Consider the following 20,359-nt stretch of genomic DNA (forward strand, 5'->3'; position numbering starts at 1 on the left):
CCATGAAACTATCGAAGAAGTGTCTAACAGATTATCCGGGTCCTGTGCTGAGGTAGATGATAAGAGTGGCTCACCTGAATTTTCTTGAGTGTGTTGTATTAAATCTTCACTAACACTCTCATACTCCTCGGAATTAACATGTAGATGCTTATCCGTTTGTAAATTAAAATCCGTAATTAACTTGGAACTTGTTGCTGTGAAGTCGTTACGTTTACTCACTGGTTTGGTTCTGTGAAGTGGTGGTCTTCCCCGCTTAGTTGGAGAACGTTGCATTTCAGTTACTATTGTAGTTTTCTTATTAAAGTAAATATGTTAGTCTTCTTTAACATTCAAAATCAATCGTGTTAATCAAATTGGTAATTTTAGAATTATAGTCACAAGTGAAGTGCTTGACAAAAGTCACCAGCCAAAACAAATGAATTATTAAAATGTAAATTGTATCGCGGAAATGTTAAGAAAGATGAAGACACTTATTTTTTAATTCAGCGTTTTTTCTATTTTATCTATATGTGAAATAATTAACTTTCACCTGGTAATCTTTTTCAATGTATATAAATGAGGATGTTTGTTCGCTATACATGCCTACGCCGTTCGACGAGTTGCTACAAAACTCGTCAGTTACGTTTGTGTACTGCTAACTTAATGTCGAACATCTCACCCCAAAATATCTATTGGAATAGTCACGTGATTTGGATCTCTATTCGGTTTTCTGGTTTGCACGTTGCGTTTCTATTGGCAAAAAAACTAAACTAATAAACTAAATATAATTCTTATAAAAAAGGATATAACTTTAAAATATATATCTATATATATAATCGAGACGAGTTGATAATAATAATAATAATCAGTGCAGAGCCCAAACGGTAGGGAGTTGAAAGTTGAAATTTGGTACACAGTTAGGGTACTGTACGTCACGAGAACGCACACTAAGAAGGGATTTTTCGAAATTCCTCTCCGCAGGGGAGAGGGACAGGATTAAGTCTTAAGACTTCCATCAACAATGGAAGTGTCAAAAATGGAAGTGTTACGTAACAATGGAAGTGTTAAGAGAAAGCGACGTGCAAGACGCAGATGCAGTTTTTTTCGTTTTGCGAAAAATCGAACATATTTTTAGACCCATCTAAAAATTTTCTAATTAGTCCGGAAACAGGGGACCCAATTCTTGCATTCTGTGAAAACGGTTAAGGTTGACTATAACGTAATAATCTTAATCTTCGCTATCGTTACTTTTGCCCGAGCAACGCCGGGCCTATCTGCTAGTAGTATATATTATATTCACTTAATTACTGCGACAAGTATTTAGTGAGAAATGTAAGCGCTGTATCATTAGTGATACAGCTAACACTTGGCCGTGTTCAGTAACGCAGAAATCTTACTAAGTCTAGTTATGCTGCGATGTTAAACTCGTTTCTAATTGCTGCTTGAATCCTCCCACCGCTAGAATTCTAGCTAGTTCAGTCAGCTTCTTTTATCTAACTTTCTACTAGTGACATCGTTGTTTTTGTCTCGTCGTACGATTTGCAAGGGCTGCTCGTGTTGGACTAAAAGTATTTTATTATAACAATTGCAAAGTTATTTTCCCATTCTAAATCAGTAACTCATTCTGAAATGACTTCGAAATGTAAAATTATCATACTCGATATTATAGATTCGAATACATTTTAATGGAACATAGCAGTCTATTTCGTTGAATACAATTAATAATTACTTCATTAATTTCATCACGATTTGACGCAGCTTCCATTTGAATAATTGTATTAGTTACTTCAGTCTTTTCGACCAGTTAGTTTGCGACAATTGTTGCGATCGTAAGTTTAACTTCTTTCACCATTTTGCCCGGTTGTCTAACTAAGAATAATTGTTCAATCATGCTCAGAACATTCTTAGCTCCGCCCACTAAGTCACTCAGAATTCTAAGAATAATTGTTCAATCATGCTCAGAACATTCTTAGCTCCGCCCACTAAGCCACTCAGAATTCTAACTAAAAATAATTGTTCAATCATGCTCAGAACATTTTTAGCTCCGCCCACTAAGCCACTCAGAATTCTAACTAAGAATAATTGTTCAATCATGCTCAGAACATTTTTAGCTCCGCCCAGTAAGCCACTCAGAATTCTAAGTTAGGTGTTCTGTGTTACTGTACACGGCCCTGGTACTTGGCTGCGTGGAGAGATGTTTTGCCCCTGTACAGTACATCATACTTTTCTTGTTAGCAATGTGGTCGTGCCGGTTTTGCATCTATCTCTGTGTAGGGGAAATTTTTGAAATTAAGTAACGTTATTTCCTTTGAAAATTAAAACTTCGTATACTCTGTATAGTAAAGATGTGCCGACTGCTTTTACGCCTTCCATATCTGGTATCGACGTTCATCTATCACATTTTGTTCTAGATAGTAACAGAAAACAGATAGACATCAGACGACACTGGGAGTTTATAGATCTACAATGTTTTCAAATTAAAATTTTACAAATTGCAACCAAATAAATACCCTCTAATAATCAAATCTATAAAATAACCAAACAGTCGTGGGTTTGCCAACGGACTGGCCACAAGGACTTTTCCGGATATTCCTCTTTAGTAACAACTAAATAGGGACCAGGTTTACATGACAGTCTTTCTGAAATGCATCCTCCTTGGAGATCGCTCACATGTCACATTGCCGTAACCAAATAAATAAAAACAATTATAATAATTTTTCCATAAACGCGATTTTTACGAGGACATACTTAACCAGACAAAACTTAAACATCTCGCTCCTCCCCTGATTTCATCTCCCCTTAGTAACTCATTAACCCATTGTTCCAAACTTCCTACTGATAATGCTGAAAGATGTTCTAACTTTCAGTCAAATTAATGTAACTATTCAAAAAGTTTAAAAAACCAATGGGATCGGTAAAATTTCAATTCTAAAAACTTTAAATTAAAATCCAAGTAAAAAGCTACTCTTTAAAATCCGACTTCGAGTGAGTTAAGAAGACAAAAAAAGGACGAAAAGATGCTATACTTTCATAATTTTATTGATTCTATTTCCCAAATGCATTTCGCAACGCCTCATCAGTGGGTAGTTGAGTTTTGGTAACCTCCGTTCCTTTTATGCTGGATGATGTTTTCCCAGCATGCGTCTATCTGCATACCGTCATTCAGATTGATTAAATTTGCATATTCTTTTATACAAAAAGTTCTATTATTCTACGTTTTAAACAATCTTCTTCTTTATAAAGTATTTTTATATTATTTCTATCTATGTTACAAAAATTATTTTTATAATGTAGGTACCACGGCGATTCTTCTCTTTTTAATCTTATTGCTGCCTCGTGCTCTTTTAAACGTACTTCTAACTTCCTTCCGGTAGAAATAATATAAAAATACTTTATAAAGAGGAAGATTGTTTAAAACGTAGAATAATAGAACATTTTTGTATAAAAGAATATGCAAATTTAATCAATCTGAATGACGGTATGCGGATAGACGCATGCTGGGAAAACATCATCCAGCATAAAAGGAACGGAGGTTACCAAAACTCAACTACCCACTGATGAGGCGTTGCGAAATGCATTTGGGAAATAGAATCAATAAAATTATGAAAGTATAGCATCTTTTCGTCCTTTTTTTGTCTTCTTAACTCACTCGAAGTCGGATTTTAAAGAGTAGCTTTTTACTTGGATTTTAATTTAAAGTTTTTAGAATTCAAATTTTACCGATCTCATTGGTTTTTTAAATTTTTTGAATAGTTTCAGCACTTTGAGAATCGAAGAATGGGGATAGAGGAGTTACAGCGACAAATAAACCGATTGACGATAGATGTGAACTACTTCAAGTGCTTCTTACGAGAAGAACATACACCGGTAACCTTCCGTTTACCCGAGTCTATACGTTCTAGTATTCAACTAGGTGATGTCAAGAAAATAGAAAAAATGATTATGAAGTCAGCAATCAAGATAAAAGGTAAAAAATTATTTTTACTAAGGAAAAAATTAAAAGAAATGAAAAGATCTAGTGGAAATAGAGTAACTGTCAATAATTTAGATTCTTATTTGATAAATAAAAATAAGAAATTGAAAATTAAATTTGAGTATCCTACTGAACTAGAAAAACAAGATTGGTTGAATAAATTGGTAATTAATCTTACTTCTGTAAATATACCACGGGATTTTCTGAGATTGTTGTCCTGGGGACTTAATATGAACTTACCAATGTACGCTAAACCTTATCCGATAGTAGCAGAAGTTGAAAATGTTATACGGAAAATATCTGGATCCAACGAGGATAAAGCACAGCTACGAGCCAACTTAAGTAAAGACTTGGGCAAGTACAGAGGTAAAAATAGTTATATAACTGATAAAAAAGCAAATAAAATAATTAAAAAATCAGAAAGATTAATTAAGTTTTTTAAGAAACATAACCTTTCCATAGTAAAGGCAGATAAATCGCATCAACTTGTTATATTAACAAAAGAAGAATTACAATTTAAGAAAACTGAAATAGTCACGTCTGACGAATATGAACAGTTGCCAATAGATCCGTTAAAGGAAATAAAGAAAAATCTTACAAAATTAATGAAGAAATATAAACAGGAAGTCCCAAGTCACCAGGTAAAAAAGATATTAGACTTTAATAATATACGATATCCAAAATTAAATCTAAGAATTAAGACTCATAAACCTGGTAATATATGTCGACCATTGGTGGATTTTAAAAAAACAGTTTTATATAATCTTGAATATTACTTGAAAATCTACTTGCAGAAAATCGATAGATCACTCTACAGCATAAAAAACACAGATGAATTAATTAATGGACTACTAAAAGGTAAAATTAAAAAAAGTCATTGTCTTATGAGTTTAGATATCAAATCCATGTATCCATCGATAACACTAGAAATGATTAAAGAAACCATAAATAGATATAATATACCTGAGCACATTTTAATTTTTATTGAATTTATATTTAGAAATAATCAATTTTAAAATTTACACAGACTTTTACCGACAAAAGAATGGAATCTCTATGGGATCGGTCGTCGGACCAAAACTGGCTGATAGCTGCATGATACCGATTGATGAAAATACACCCATACCTCGCTTTACGGCCTAGATACGTTCCACGAAACTTGGCCGCAAAGCGAAAAGCCGTATAAGGAATCAATTATTCTAATACAAATTCATACAAATTCAATGGGATCGGTTCCAAATTTGTTAAATATATAACATGGTTTATCATTCAAAATGCATTTTATCTTTTTATTTCATTTAAATCAAAAATACATACATAACAAGTACATACATTTGTACATAAAATAATAACAGACTCCAAAAACCAACAATAATCTATAAACAAAAATGAAACAACTTCATGTTACATAAAATATGTGTATGTTTACATACATATTTTTTTTAAAAATGGCTTTAATCTGAAGACGATGAAGAAATGGTAACCTGCAGATCACTGTCGTCATCATTTTTCGCTGGTAAGGATGGGCTTGGCTTACAAAAATTGTCCAACGTTGTTTGTCTTGCCTTCTTGTCTATTTCGTTCTTCAGTGATTTATAACAGCTAATGGCTGAATTAATTCCTCGAGAAACTTTAGCGCTACGTTCGACGTCAGGATCGTTTTCAAGGAGGATGTTTATTCCTTGTTCGAAACTGGAAAAAGCTTTCGACAAATTTTTTGATGTTAGCTGTTTGGATACAACAGGCTCTGTCTCTTCATCAAATGCCGGTTCTGCTTGCAACTGAATGAGTTCCTCATATGAAAGGGGTTCCCTATCAGCTTCAAGTAGATCAAGCACATCACGTTCGTTCAAACCTTCAAAGCCGAGATCATGTGCTAGATTATAAATTTTTAATTTGTACTTACATACATATGTACAGTACTTACGTACCAAAAATGTCCCTAATTGTTTCCAATTTTTCCAGTTAATGTGTAACAATCAGTAATAAATATGTATATAAAACACTCACAGACAAGTCTAAACCAGCCGCTTTATGAGCACACACTGAATAAGGCTCGTAAACAAGAGGAAATAGCAAAGAGTGTGCATCGAGATTGCGCTTGCGCAAGATTGGCAACATGTAGATATATCGACATCGAAAAAAAGTTTTTTTGCCGTTATAGCGAAACATTTTAGGCCGTAAATCGAAAACGTGCCTTAATTGAAGAGGGCCGTTATAGCGAAATGCCATATAAAGAGCGGCCGTATAGCGAGGTATGGGTGTATTATATTCATCAGGCTCAAGTATAGAGTACTACGCACGTTACGTTGATGATATATTAATTATATATGACTCACAAATAACTTCATCCCAAGATATTGAAAGCTATGCAAACAGTTTGAGTAACAACTTAAAGTTCACCAGTGAAGAAGAACAAAATCAGGAATTAAATTATTTGGATATTACTATATTGAGAAAGGAAAACCGATTGCTATTCCGTAAGTACGAAAAATTATGTAATACAAAAAAGACTATATTAATTACAAATCATATTGTCCCGTAGAAACCAAAAAAAACGTCTTTACTATGGACCTCAAAAAAATAGTAAATAGGACATCCTTACAAGAAGACATAGATAAAGAAATAAAACAACTTTTTAAAAAATATTTATTGAATGATTATCCAAAGAATTTATTATGTAAGTGGTACAATCAATTTGTAAATTACAGATATATAATATTATCAATATGATTCTTTACATTTATATGTTAAATTTCCGTATGTACATAAACTTTATGAGAGATATAAATTAATTTTCAAACAGTATTCTATATGTATCGTGGCAAAACAAAAGAACAAATTGTTGAATATAGTTAATGTCATAAACAAAGATGATGCCAATATGTTAAACAAACTTGATGTTGCAGGTGTAATTTATAAATTATCTTGTACTTGTCCACAAACGAAGTCTTACGTCGGAGAAACCGGAAGGAAGTTAGAAGTACGTTTAAAAGAGCACGAGGCAGCAATAAGATTAAAAAGAGAAGAATCGCCGTGGTACCTACATTATAAAAATAATTTTTGTAACATAGATAGAAATAATATAAAAATACTTTATAAAGAAGAAGATTGTTTAAAACGTAGAATAATAGAACTTTTTGTATAAAAGAATATGCAAATTTAATCAATCTGAATGACGGTATGCAGATAGACGCATGCTGGGAAAACATCATCCAGCATAAAAGGAACGGAGGTTACCAAAACTCAACTACCCACTGATGAGGCGTTGCGAAATGCATTTGGGAAATAGAATCAATAAAATTATGAAAGTATAGCATCTTTTCGTCCTTTTTTTGTCTTCTTAACTCACTCGAAGTCGGATTTTAAAGAGTAGCTTTTTACTTGGATTTTAATTTAAAGTTTTTAGAATTCAAATTAATGTATGGTACGTGCAACGATTTTAAGGCACAAAGTAAAGCTCGAAGTCTTTTTCTGTTCAGTTGTTTATTTTTCGTAATTATCATCATAGCGACATTGCTTTATTCAAACTTCTCTGAGTTGTAGACTGCGTAATGTGTACTTTATATACATGTTAAGTCTTGCTGTGAAATCTGCTTCCACTATTCTTAATTCTTATGTCAAGTTTCAAAGGTTTCCTTTACGTAGATGTTTTTGCTAAGCTTTACTTTTTTAACCTGGTTTTACCAGATTATTTACAGGATTCCATAAAAGCAATTATTCTTTTTTTACAAGATTTGTTTTATTTATAAAAGTTTTATATGAAGTGTTTTGGCGTTAAGGTTAGCAACTTCGATCACATGCGGAAACATCACAACACAGATTACTTTTCAAATATTAATAATAGACCAGTAATAATTAGTAGCTGTTGACTAACATCTCTTCCTGGAGGAAATAAACGACTATCTTTGGTCGAATTACTTCAATTTCTTACTTGAAATTTATGACAACGTTAATGGATGCATCGGATCACTTTCCTACAATAACCAAATTTCGACTATTTTCAGCAACAATAGTCCAAAAATAACACTAGTCCAGTAGTCCAAAACAACAATAGTCCACTAACAATCAACGCAACAATAGTCCAAAAATAAAATAATTTCAAAATATCGGATAGAGATTGATAATCGTTTTATTGCCATTCCGGTAATAACTAGTACTAATAATGAAAAAATATAATATTGTGTTTAATAATAACCATATTAAACGATTACACATGCGTTAATAAAAACAAAAACAGAAGAAATATTCAAAATAAAGCTAAAGAAGAGTGGTTTGACTCTGACTGTTATAAAATGAGAATGATATTTAATTAATATAAGTAAAAAGGATATCTTACGTAAGGGTTTATTACACCGAGTCACCAAGCTAACACATTTTAAAAACAATTTATTTTTCTACTGTACACAATTCAACAATTTTTTGAAATGTTTTATATTGGTCACTTGGTATGATAAACCCTCACGTATGGTAACCTTTGTAATAATATAAATCAAATACTAAAAAATAATATAATAATTAGAAGTACGAAGTAATCTAATGATCTTAATGTTTATACTTACTTTTTGTCCGGGCAACGCCGGGCATACCTGCTAGTTTATACTGTATATATTTTGTATTCTTGTACTCTTAAATTCTGACATTATACTTATATTTAGTAAAAGATTTAGCAAAAATGTTTATGCAGGTATCGGGATGGACGATTCTTTCGTATTGTTGGCTGCCTGGAGACGAACGAATAAGAACCATAGCGTCAAAGAAAGAATGAGTGAAACCTTTTCTGATGTCTGTATTTCCATAACGATGACTTCATTAACCAATTTTATATCATTCATTTTAGGAGTAATAACTCCTTATAGAAGTATTCGTATCTTCAGTATATATAGCGCCATATCCGTGTTATTCGACTATATTTATCAAATATTTTTCTTTGGTGCGGTGATGGCAATCGACGGATACAGAGAAAAGCATAACTTTCATTCTCTATTTTTATATCATGTTCGTACAGATGTGACAGGTAAGATTTTTATATTTTATTTATAAAAAATTATGCAAGATATGAAAAATCTTCAATATTTGTTTATGTCTTTTTTGTAGAACATAATTCTACAAAAAAAGAAAATGTTACGTCTCATATCTAATATTTCATGAATTTGAAAGGAATTAATATTATGGAAAGAACAGACATATCAGCAAATAGTTTTTCTTACTTGCAAAGCAATTATATAAGATCGTGTTTAGAAATAACAACTGATTGGTGTGAAAACAGGAAAAAATTAAATAATTGTCAGTAAAATGTATTTATTATATGACTCGTTAAAAAAACTTGCTTGTTTTGATTCGTTTTTATACAGTCAAACTTGTTTTTGTGCGATTTTTATTTGTGCGATTTGTTTTGTGCATTTTTTGGCGGTATATGAAAATTTCAAATTGGAACATAATTGACTCCTGTAAAATTTTTAAAAACTCTATTGGTTGTTTTCTATGACATCAGCAGGTTTTTTCATTTTTTATTCAGAAAAATTTTTTTCTCATACGTTTATTTCGGTTCCCTCTTATTTTAATAGCATAAAAACCATAAATATTATGTTATATTTGAACAGATGCGGTAAGTTAGCTTTCCTCCAGCTTTAGACTGCAGGTGTAAAATTTCACGCCTTGTTAAATGAAATAACACTTCCTGCAGCTATATTTATCAAATAAAATCATTATCTAACGATTATTTTTAACTTTTTAATGTTAGATTCGTATTTAAGTGAAAATAATTAATTAATATAAAAATTAAAATTCTTAGAGGATTTTTTCCCCATTAGGTGTTGCAGAAAAAGGCCCAAGGAGTTAAAAAAGCAATTCCTAGTTATTTCGTACGGTTTCGAGTTATTTTCTACGTGAGACGTTTTTTATGCGGTTCCTATTCACCGCATAAAAAAAATATTTTTTTAATTGTGTTGCGAAAACTATTTTTTATAGCCACTCGTGAAGTTTCGCGCGATTTTTTTTATGCATTTTCTTTTATGCAGTCCCTATCCCCCGCACAAAAACAGGTTTGACTGTATTTGCTTTTACGGCTGAAAGACGTGCAGAAAGAGAAAGAAATAATAATAATAATGAAAAATGTGCTATAAAAATATTTACGATAAAATTTAATAAAATAATTGAAAAAAAAATTTTGTAGACAATTTATCTGTAACACAATGCATTTTATTGAATGCAATAGTATCTAAGATTTAATGATTGTGTTTTCCTATTTTTAGTGTACAATTGAACTGTATAAAACAAAATATTTGATTTGTACAACAATAATACATTATTTAAATGAAACTAAACAAATAAATAAATACATTATTACTTTAGATGTTTTGGAAGTTATAAATCGAGAAAGATATTAAGGAACATTTAAGAAATATGAAATAACGCTAATATTTGCTATTACTATTTCTGCTTAAATACGAAAATAAATTCCTGAAGTTTTTGCAACATTAATTAATTTAAATATGAACATTACTGTCAAATAATAGTCTAATATTACACAAATTCTCCAAATATATATTGTACTCGATAATACTCATTTTACATTTTTGTAGCTATTAGCACAATTTATTGCATTAAAATCGAACAGTGTATTTAAAGACATACAATAAATTAAATATAGGTTTATGATTAGTTTATCATTATTATATAAATATATTTAAACGGAACTTTTACTTTTTGTAGAAAAAAACTCATCAAGTATCGAAAAAATTCTGAAGGTTCTGAAGAAAGTGAAAAGTCTCCCCGAAAAATTTGGTGGTTTTTTGAGCCAAACCATTATCAAATTATTAGTAATATTTTCATTCACTTGTCTAATAGCAGGGGCAATTTATAATATTTATTTCATAAAACAAGGAATGGATTATACTAATATTTTTCCATTCCATTCTTATGGAGGGAAATATATGAAAATGCAATATCAATATTTCACCGATTATCCTTACACAGTACAAGTAGTATTCAATCAAACTCTAGATTATTCAAATCCAACCGTTCAAATGGACATAGAAAACATTTTAAAAACATTCGAAAGTGTTCCTTACGTGACTGGATCCAATTATACAGAATGTTGGTTGAGAGAATATTTGTCTTATATTCGTGATTCTAGAATTAATTACTTGATTAAAGATTTTGACGTAAACACAACGCAGGGATTTCTAGAAGGACTGAAAAAAGTGTTTTTAAAATTTCACAATGGAATATTTGAAAGTGATATCGTGTGGAATAAGGAACGTGATCAAATTATAGCTTCGAGATGTTTACTTACATGTCGTAACGTCAGAAGCGGAGGTGACGAAAAATTCTTAATAGAAGAATTACGTAAACTTGCAGCTGACAGCAAATATGATATGTTTGTTTATAACTATTGGTTTGTGTTTTACGATCAGTATTTAAATATGCCTGCAATTTACTTAAAAGCCGTAGTAATCGCTATTTTGTCGGTATTTGTAATATTTCTTATATTTATTTCTGACATATCTTCCAGCATTGTTGTTTTATTTACTGTTATTTGTATTCAAGTGGAAACTTTGGGTTACGGAAGTGCATGGAATGTGAGTTTAGATCTGATTTCTGTAATGTTTTTAATAATGAGCGCGGGATTTTGTGTTGATTACTCGGTGCACATTGCTCACGCTTACAAAAATTGCAAAGAAACAGATCCTAATGAGAAAATAAAAGCATCGTTGCAATGCATTGGATATCCGATTGTTCAAGGATGTTTATCTACTTTCATCGGAGGAATAGTTTGTATTTTCGGACCGTCTTATATGTTTATTGTATTTTTTAAGGTAATTGTTTCAGTTATGATATTCTCAGTGTTTAACGGTTTAATTGTATTACCCATTCTTCTTAGTATCGTCGATTCCGTTCATATTCCTTGGAAGAAGCAAATTAATATTGTCTGATCACTTTGGATATATTATTGCTGTTTCTATTATTGAATTGTTGAAAATGTTTGTATATGAAGTTAAAATTTATAGTAGTCAGTCACATGTGCTGTACTTAAAACTTATATAATTAGTCAATTTAACATTGTAATTCAGTAAAATTGAATATCTTTATCATTGTGTGGAAATGAACGAAACTTGGCAACTTGGCAATAATCATAAGTAACAACCAGTTTACAAATTTTTTAAATAAATTTATCAAAGGTTTAAGTAGAGTTGAGTGCTTTATATCTTCGTATGTTCAAATCGAATTTTAGACTGAACCGAAGACATTTAAAATCATTATTGTGCTTGGTGAACTAAAAACTCTAACATAATTTGCTTGTAAGCAGTTTACATTTTATAAGGGAAATTTTAATTGATGCTCTGTATTGTTTAATTTACTAATGTTCGCTTCATTGTACTGTATTTAAAAATTATGAAGTAAGTACTAATTTTAATGCATCAAAATTTAGATGTAAGATCCTGAATTATGCTTGTGTTAGAATAACAGAGTTAGCGTAGGCTTTATACGGAAACATTACATAAAGTTAAATATAAACACTGAAGTACCGTACATATACTTAGGTATATATGGTCAATATTTCGAAAACGTGGACAAAAACGATCGTTATTCAAGAAAATTTGACAAGAGCCTCACCAAATTTGGAATGATGGATAGCGCGTGTCTCGTTTGCTTACGTCGTTACAATGCAAAATTTTCTTTCGGCTTAAGCATTTTGTCCTTATAGTCGCTTAAATATTTGAATTTGTTCATACACCATTACTAGTGAATACTAAAAATACATGTAGGCATGAATTACTTATTAAAAGACATAATAGTGAGGTTGAAGCCGAAGCTTAAACGTGAAAACGTGTACGTCGGACGTTCAACGCCGCTTTCCTCTAAGCCTAGAAGTTTGGCAATCGCATTTGGAAAGTCAGTGGAATCATGCTCGACATTCCAAAGGCCATTGTCAAACTTCTAGGCTTACAGGAAAGCGGTGCTGAACGTCGGACGTACACGTTTTCGCGTTTAAAACTTTTGCCTCAACTTCGCTATTATAATATAATGTAATACGTTTGTACTGTACATCACATACTTTATGTATATTCCAACGATATTATAAAGCAAGTACTACCATCGCCGACACTTTAGTGCAGTATTTGCATACATCTGAAATGACTTTAACATCATTTATTAAATATCGCGTAATAATATAATTATTAAACAAACAATTGATATCCAAACAAAAACGTCTGACACGTAAAAAATTTGCCAAGTAGAAACTTATAACAATTTAAACGATAGTCAAAATATTTTTTTGCGTCATGTTTATCTTTATCAAAGTAAAACTCCTAAAAAATATTTTGACTATCCTGTAAATTGTCATAAGATTTTTCTTTTCCAAATTTTTACATAATAAATTATACAAAACTGCTTTTATATAATAATTGCAGAAATATACGAGTATAAATCATAATGTTTAATAAAAACGTTCTGATAAGCAGCAACATGCTAAAAAGTTAGTTGATTTTTCTACTGAGCAAACTCCAAGGGGAACTATGAAACAAAAAAGTCGAGAACCGCTAATCTACAATATTTTCAAAATGTAAAAATAATTACTCACTGAAATTGAAGCATTTAATTAAGAAATACAGAAACAGCTGTTCAACCTAATAAATTTAAGTCAAAATATCAAACTCTGACATTTTATCATTAAATTTATTAGTTACATAAAAATACAGTTTACTTCTTTATTCCTGTTTTTATTCATCAATTTATAAGATTTTCTTTTTATAGCAATATTTTGTACTCTTCAATTGACCTTTTCTTACAATTTGACAATCGTTTTATCTGCATCTGTAAACTTTGTCATTTAAATCCTAAAAAAAAAAAAAAAAATATTCTTATATTGAACTATTAAATAACTGAATTAATTATAGAAGATATACAAAAATAAAATAAAATAAAACCATTTATTAAATTTTATCAGATGTAAGATATCTATTTATAATTTTTATTAAATAGTTTGAAATTCACATGTTAACCATAAAATAAAAAGAAATTAACTAAATCAATATGTCTCAATGTCCTTACTTAATTATATTATTATTTCCGTCTATTAGTACTTATTTTCTATTATCAGGACTTATTATACTGGCGTTAAGGATAATGCAACACAGTTTCTCAGATCAGAAATTTTGTTTTATTTTTGTATACCTGCTTTGTTTTGTATAACAGGAATTTGTTTTATTTTTGTATACCTGTTTTATTACTTGTTTTATTACTTGTTGTATACAGGTATACCTCAAGTTACGTCGTTTCGAGTTACGTCGTTCTCAATTATATGTCGTTTGTCAAAAAAGTATATGGAAAAATAAAAATCAAGTTTAAGTCATTTTATTCGATTTTACATCCGTCCGCCACAAATATTGAAGTCGTAATATCACTAGAAAAGCGTTATAAGCACATAAAATCATATTAAAATATGTACATTTACAGTAAATGTTAATATAATCATCATAAATCCTAGAGAACTAAACATGAAAACATCTGTGTTTCTGTGTTGTCTTATTTAGTGCTCATTATTGGCATTTCCCAACGTAATTTCGACTTACGTCGTAACTACACAAGTAAATTCGATTTACGTCGCCTCTCCTGGAACCAATTACCGACGTAAGGCGAGGTATACTTGTACTTGTTTTATTTTTGTATACCTGTAGGAATACAAAAATAAAACAAATTTCTTGTATACAAAACAAACATATGCAGGTATACAAAAATAAAACAAATTTTTGATCTGTGAAACTGTGTTGCATTATCTTAACGCCAGTATAATAAGTCGTGATAATAGAAAATAAGTACTAGTAGATGGAAATAATAATAGAAATTAACTAAATTTATCACTTAAAAAATTGTATCATCTGTGCCAGTTAAACCCTAAATATATATCTATATTTTTAAAATTTATAAGAAAAAATATTTTTTTTTTTAATTTTCTGCAAAAAAAGTAGATAAATATAAATTTATAACTGAATACATTTTAGAAAGATATGTTTTAAATTAATGCAATAAATACTACACAATACGTCGAGAACAGAACAAAGCACATTTAACGAAGAAATAATTATAATTATATTTCATTCTAAAAACTAATTTTATTAAAAAGTAAAAAAAGGCAAACAAAAATCATACGAATTCACATAAACTTTTTCTAAAAGTTAAACTTGCCTTTCCAATTTTGCATTCTAGACCTTCGGGACACATACAACCCAGAAAATGTATATCTAGTGTTATATTGTACGCTACTAAAGGCTTTGCAACAGGTTCGCACATATCTCCTGTTAATAAAACATTATTAAAAATATATTTATTTAGTGACTTTATCAAATTTTACGGTATTTTACCTTTTTGAGGTCTTGTAAAACAAACCACGTCGACAAACGTAGAAGCACAACATTCAGATTCTTTACAGTCGCTGTGTGATATACATTTTTGCAAAGCCTAATTTTGAAAAATAAATTCTTATTACTCATCATGCTAATTACGTATTTTGAATGTTAATCATTAAATCTACAATAAATTAATGAATATTTATTAGTTTCTATTCTATGTATACCTGAACTACCACAAATAATCCAAGCGCCAGAAAAAAATGCTTTATCATTATTTTTAACGTTCTTTAATAATTAGCTCGAAATTTCAAAAAGTGACAATTTTGCTAGTATTTAAAATATATAGTGGTTTTTATCTTTCCTCCTCCCCTTTAATATCTACAGATGTTGAAATTTCCACAGTGTTTTTAAAAATTAATCTAGAATCTATAAAATTAAACACATTTACTCGATAATTCTGTCTGGTTACGGTCGTTAATAGTAGTTTGTATGACTATTATATTATTTGAAAAGTAAGACAGTAAATAAAAATAAGTAAATTACTTTAATGAAATATAATTTATTCTCAAATAAAATCTAATACTCAAGAATATCAGTAGCAATTTTCACATTTTCGTGGAATAAAAAGAAAAAAATTCTTTAATTTTTGAACATGTATATAATTTTATTATAAAATTTTAAAACAAACTGTGCTGTCATCTAGTGTTTATCTTTTAACATAACTGTTTCAACATCGATATGCAGCCTGAAGTATTGCGCGCCATTTTGGTTCTTACGTGTTATCGGACGTATTTTTTATTTTACAAACAAAATAAAAGCGAAGATAATATTTCTTTATTAAGAAAAAGTAGTGTTGAAGCTTAATATTTATTGATAGTGTTAGGAACTACTATCTGCCTCTATTTTTTTACAAGACAGGGAAAAAGCTGTCTTCCTGTCGATGGCTCTAAACACAATATACTTTGTATCTACTATTCAGTCGTTTATTAATTGTTTTATTAATTTCTGAAATCAAATATTTTAATGAACATCGGAGAGGAAGAATATCAAAATTTCACGGTTATCCCGGCATTATCTTGAAAATAGAGCCGAATTAACTTTATATATTAAGAGTTTCCCGTATTATATTCTACAAAAACAATTTATCTTATATTAATTAAGCTTTGTCAAAATAACATTATTTCTTTACTTTTTAATAAAATCGAGCCTTTTCAATCAAAGATATTAATTAAGTTCCAAGATATAATTATTAACCATAACCGTATAACCATAAGTAAAAACAACCGCTGGTTACAGGTAGGTGGTCGTTGTTAGAGGTTCGACTGTTTATAATTATTATGTAATAAATATTTTAAATATAATATAAATTTATATTGAATAAACTTAACATATTTTAAACATAATTTATATTGTATTATATTTATAAAAACTTTATTTTCAATACAATTAAACTTTCAAAAGCGTAGGCTGCCCTTAAATTTATGAAATAAATTATAAAAATCCTTGAAGAAAAACTGATAGGAGAAATTATTTATTGTCTTTTTTGGGGCTTTATCTAAAATTCTCTCATTATTTTATTCATTAAAATTCTGCAAATAAAGCCTAAAAGTTGAATACGAACGAAAGATTTTGGTTTCGATGATGTAAGGTATTAAAATTTATTTATCCATGTAATTTATTTAATTTATAACGATTATTTATATTTAGAATAATTCAGAAATAAATACTTATTTTTTGTTTAGCGTATTTTAATTATTATTGAGTGAAATATACAAAACTAATTATTCATAACAGTTATTAATTATTATTAAAATAATAATAAAATATGTAGATGTATAAAATGATGAAATATATTTATACACTGTAATAATAATTATATATAGTTTATATAATGTGTATATATATAATTTCTAGATATTATACGCATTGTTTTCAATGTTTATTAATTTTTAAATTATATAAATGTTATTATATAAATTAATTATGTTGCATCTTTTAAATACTGTTGCATGTAGTTCACACAAATCTCCTAGAAAAAAAAATATATATATATATACATATATACATACATACATATATTAAGTTAATATAATATATTTTAGGTTACTTTATATATATAAAGTAAACAATATTAAACCTTTTTGTGGTCTTTTCCTGCAGAAGACATCTACAAACATATGAGCGCAACATTCTGTTTCTTTACATTCATTCTGTGAAATGCACTTTTGCACCGCCTGCAGCTTTTACAAACTAATTATTGATTATTTGTAAGTAATAAAAAATACTATCATATGAAATGTAGACTTAATAAATGTAATAAGTATTGAATAAAAATCGTACTTGAACCGTGATCAAAATTTCAAGTACTAAAATAAAGTATTTTATTAACATAGACATTTCAGCTATGCTGAAAGATAACTTATTAGCAATTTAGTTAATTTATATGATAAATATTTATCTCTTTTTATTATTTCCACAGCTGTGAAAATTTCCAAATCGGTTGTTGATTTTTTAATCAGTATTAATACGAATGTGTAAAATATATTTATATAGATACATAAATTTATTTAATTATATTCATATCTGTATACTTAATGTTGTGACTATGAGCAATAACACAGATAACACAGATACATTAATGAGCTAAATAAAAATTACAAATATTTGAATATTTTACATTAATCCCCAGACAAATGTCTTCTAGAGTCTTTCGATTTTAAATATCTTTAATTTGAACACAATACAACATTGTTTTTAATCAAAACAAAACATTCCGTATAATAGAATTACTATCAGTACAGATATATAATACTCATTATCGATTTAATATAACGTTGTCAACAAGTTTTAATTTTATTTCTTGAACTCCATGTAAAGAGGGTGAGTGTTAAATCTTCTTAAAATGACAACAAATAACATGTTTGGTCCAATAATCTAGTAATTAACATTAAAAAAAATGCACATGAAAAGTGTCACAAAGTAGCTCTGATTTACAGTATATAAATTTATACAAAAACATATTGAAAAAAAAATATACGTAATAAATGAAAACATTTAGGAAAAGTAAGAATAACTTATTTCGTAACATAATGTAATTTACTTGTAAATTTAAAATAATTAATATTCTATTTAATTCTTAAAATATTATTAATTAAATTATTATCAGTTATAATTGTATCTCGAAGATATCAATAGGATAAACAGCTGTTAGAGATCCGGTTATTTTATATAATATATATACTATAAAGACATTAGTTGGCTTGTTTCGATTAGTTGTAAGATTTAACGAATTCATCATGAATATAATATTTTTCCTTGTGCTTTTAGCATCACTGCTTTTGCTTCCATCGTTTGTGAGCTTAATTTTTGTTCCTCTAGATTTTTTAAATTCTTATGCTTAATATTTTAATATTGCTAATTTTACAGGATGCAACCTTGTGCAATGGAAATGATGATTGTGAACCTCACGAATGCTGTGTGCAAAACATATGGGTTAATTACTGCAGAAGTTATAAAAAAGAAAGTATGTATGACCATTCACTTGAAATATTTTAGATTTAATTCAACTTAATTATGATCTGCTTGCTGTATAATTTATGATTATTTTTTTTATTTTATAATATAGATATATATATTATAATTAATTAATTCAAAATAGGTAGAAAAAGTATATTAATTTTCATTTTCTAGATGACCATTGTCATGAAGAAACACCTCTAGTGCATAAAAAAGATGACGTTTACTTACTTGCTTGTCCTTGTGCTGAAGGACTGAAGTGCGTACCAGAAAAAACTGTTAATATGGATGGCGTAAGATTCATTTATTTATGTAAACGTTATTTATTCTATACGAATTTAATTCATTTTTTAAATTTTTTTTTTTCTAGGAGACAAAACATCTTTTGCCGAAATGTATTCCAGAATAGTTCTATTTCATTTATACTGTAATAAAATTTATGCGAGTAGAATTTCCGTTCTTCAATATATTTCATTTCAGCTTAATAACGCATCTTTTACATTTTTCAATTAATCTAATTTGTATTTTAAAGATCTTTATGAAACTTCATGAGATTAATTTTGTGAAAAACTAACTAATTTTAAGGGAACAAGAACTAATTTCTCCCTTTCGCTTTTGCTAACCTAAAATCTGTGAAAACATAAAAAAGGATAAAAGTTTCACTCTATATTTTTACCTGAATACACCATTCTGTCACAAACATATTTAATGTTATCAGCAGAATTTTTATAAACAATAAGCGTATATGAAATATCAATAAACCAATGATCAATGATTTTGAACATAAATTTATTATACCGCTATAATACGAACCTATTAAATTTTGTTATGCTATTTTGTTTGTTTATTCTTTTCAACACGGCTTATGCAAGCAATCTCAAAAATTATTTGAAAATATTAATTTATTCTTAAAATAATTTTTAAAATATAAATAAAAAATAATATAATAATCATTATTATAAAATAGCAAACATGTTTTCAACGTGTATAACATTTAATATCAAACTTCATCAAAAATGATTTTATTATTTCAAAAAATAAAATAGAATTAATAGTATAACTGAAAAAATAAAAAGTAAAATAAGAATTACAGCCTATTCGTGCTTGGTAAGTGTATTTATATAAATAAAACATCACGTTTATTATTATATCGACAGACTTCTCCAGCAATTAAATAATATAAACAGAAATAATAAAACTAAATAACTTGTCTCCGCCTTTTCAATTCAATACACTTATTTGTCATATGCAGTCTCATTATTCACTAGTAATACATTAATTTCTATTAATTGTATTGTGTTCACGTGTCTTCTTTCGATTCAGACGTTCAAATTAGTTTATCTGTTAAATTTAATAACTGAAATCCGAAAGAAATTTCTGGATAAATATCAAATTTATTCTTAATGATTAATTAAATGAGATTGATTCGAGGTGATGTAAAGTAAGTTAGAATGATGTCGATGCGATCATCTTGTGTTAACATTGTCTTGAAACTGAAAAACCCATTATATTACGTAATTTATGAGACACCCCA

At 28.7% G+C, this 20,359-nt stretch overlaps 2 protein-coding genes and 1 long non-coding RNA gene across 3 annotated transcripts in view; 2 read left to right on the forward strand and 1 right to left on the reverse strand.

The window, feature by feature from the left end:
* Window positions 1-11,891, forward strand: part of LOC136979171 (patched domain-containing protein 3-like) — a 40,724-nt gene extending 28,833 nt beyond the window's left edge. Inside the window, exons 4-5 of the mRNA XM_067275099.1 lie at window positions 8,640-8,969; window positions 10,667-11,891. Coding sequence (XP_067131200.1) covers window positions 8,640-8,969; window positions 10,667-11,889 — 1,553 coding nt within the window. The 3' untranslated portion in view covers window positions 11,890-11,891. The remainder of the gene's footprint in view (window positions 1-8,639; window positions 8,970-10,666) is intronic.
* Window positions 11,892-15,144: 3,253 nt separating this feature from the next.
* Window positions 15,145-15,613, reverse strand: LOC136979148 (uncharacterized). The gene is made up of 3 exons (XR_010881347.1): window positions 15,534-15,613; window positions 15,322-15,418; window positions 15,145-15,255 (listed from the first exon to the last, which is right to left on the reverse strand). It is a non-coding gene; the product is annotated as an uncharacterized lncRNA (long non-coding RNA).
* A 2,959-nt stretch (window positions 15,614-18,572) lies between these two features.
* LOC136979149 (toxin CSTX-20-like) lies at window positions 18,573-19,276 on the forward strand. Its single transcript, XM_067275076.1, has 4 exons — window positions 18,573-18,662; window positions 18,736-18,832; window positions 19,000-19,118; window positions 19,196-19,276. The coding sequence occupies exons 1-4, from the start codon at window positions 18,606-18,608 to the stop codon at window positions 19,232-19,234; spliced, it is 312 nt and encodes a 103-aa protein (XP_067131177.1). The 5' UTR covers window positions 18,573-18,605; the 3' UTR covers window positions 19,235-19,276.
* The last annotated feature ends 1,083 nt before the right edge of the window (window positions 19,277-20,359 follow it).

Source organism: Centruroides vittatus, unplaced genomic scaffold, assembly GCF_030686945.1.
Source record: "Centruroides vittatus isolate TY-2023 unplaced genomic scaffold, ASM3068694v2 contig_595, whole genome shotgun sequence".
NCBI lineage: Eukaryota > Metazoa > Arthropoda > Arachnida > Scorpiones > Buthidae > Centruroides > Centruroides vittatus.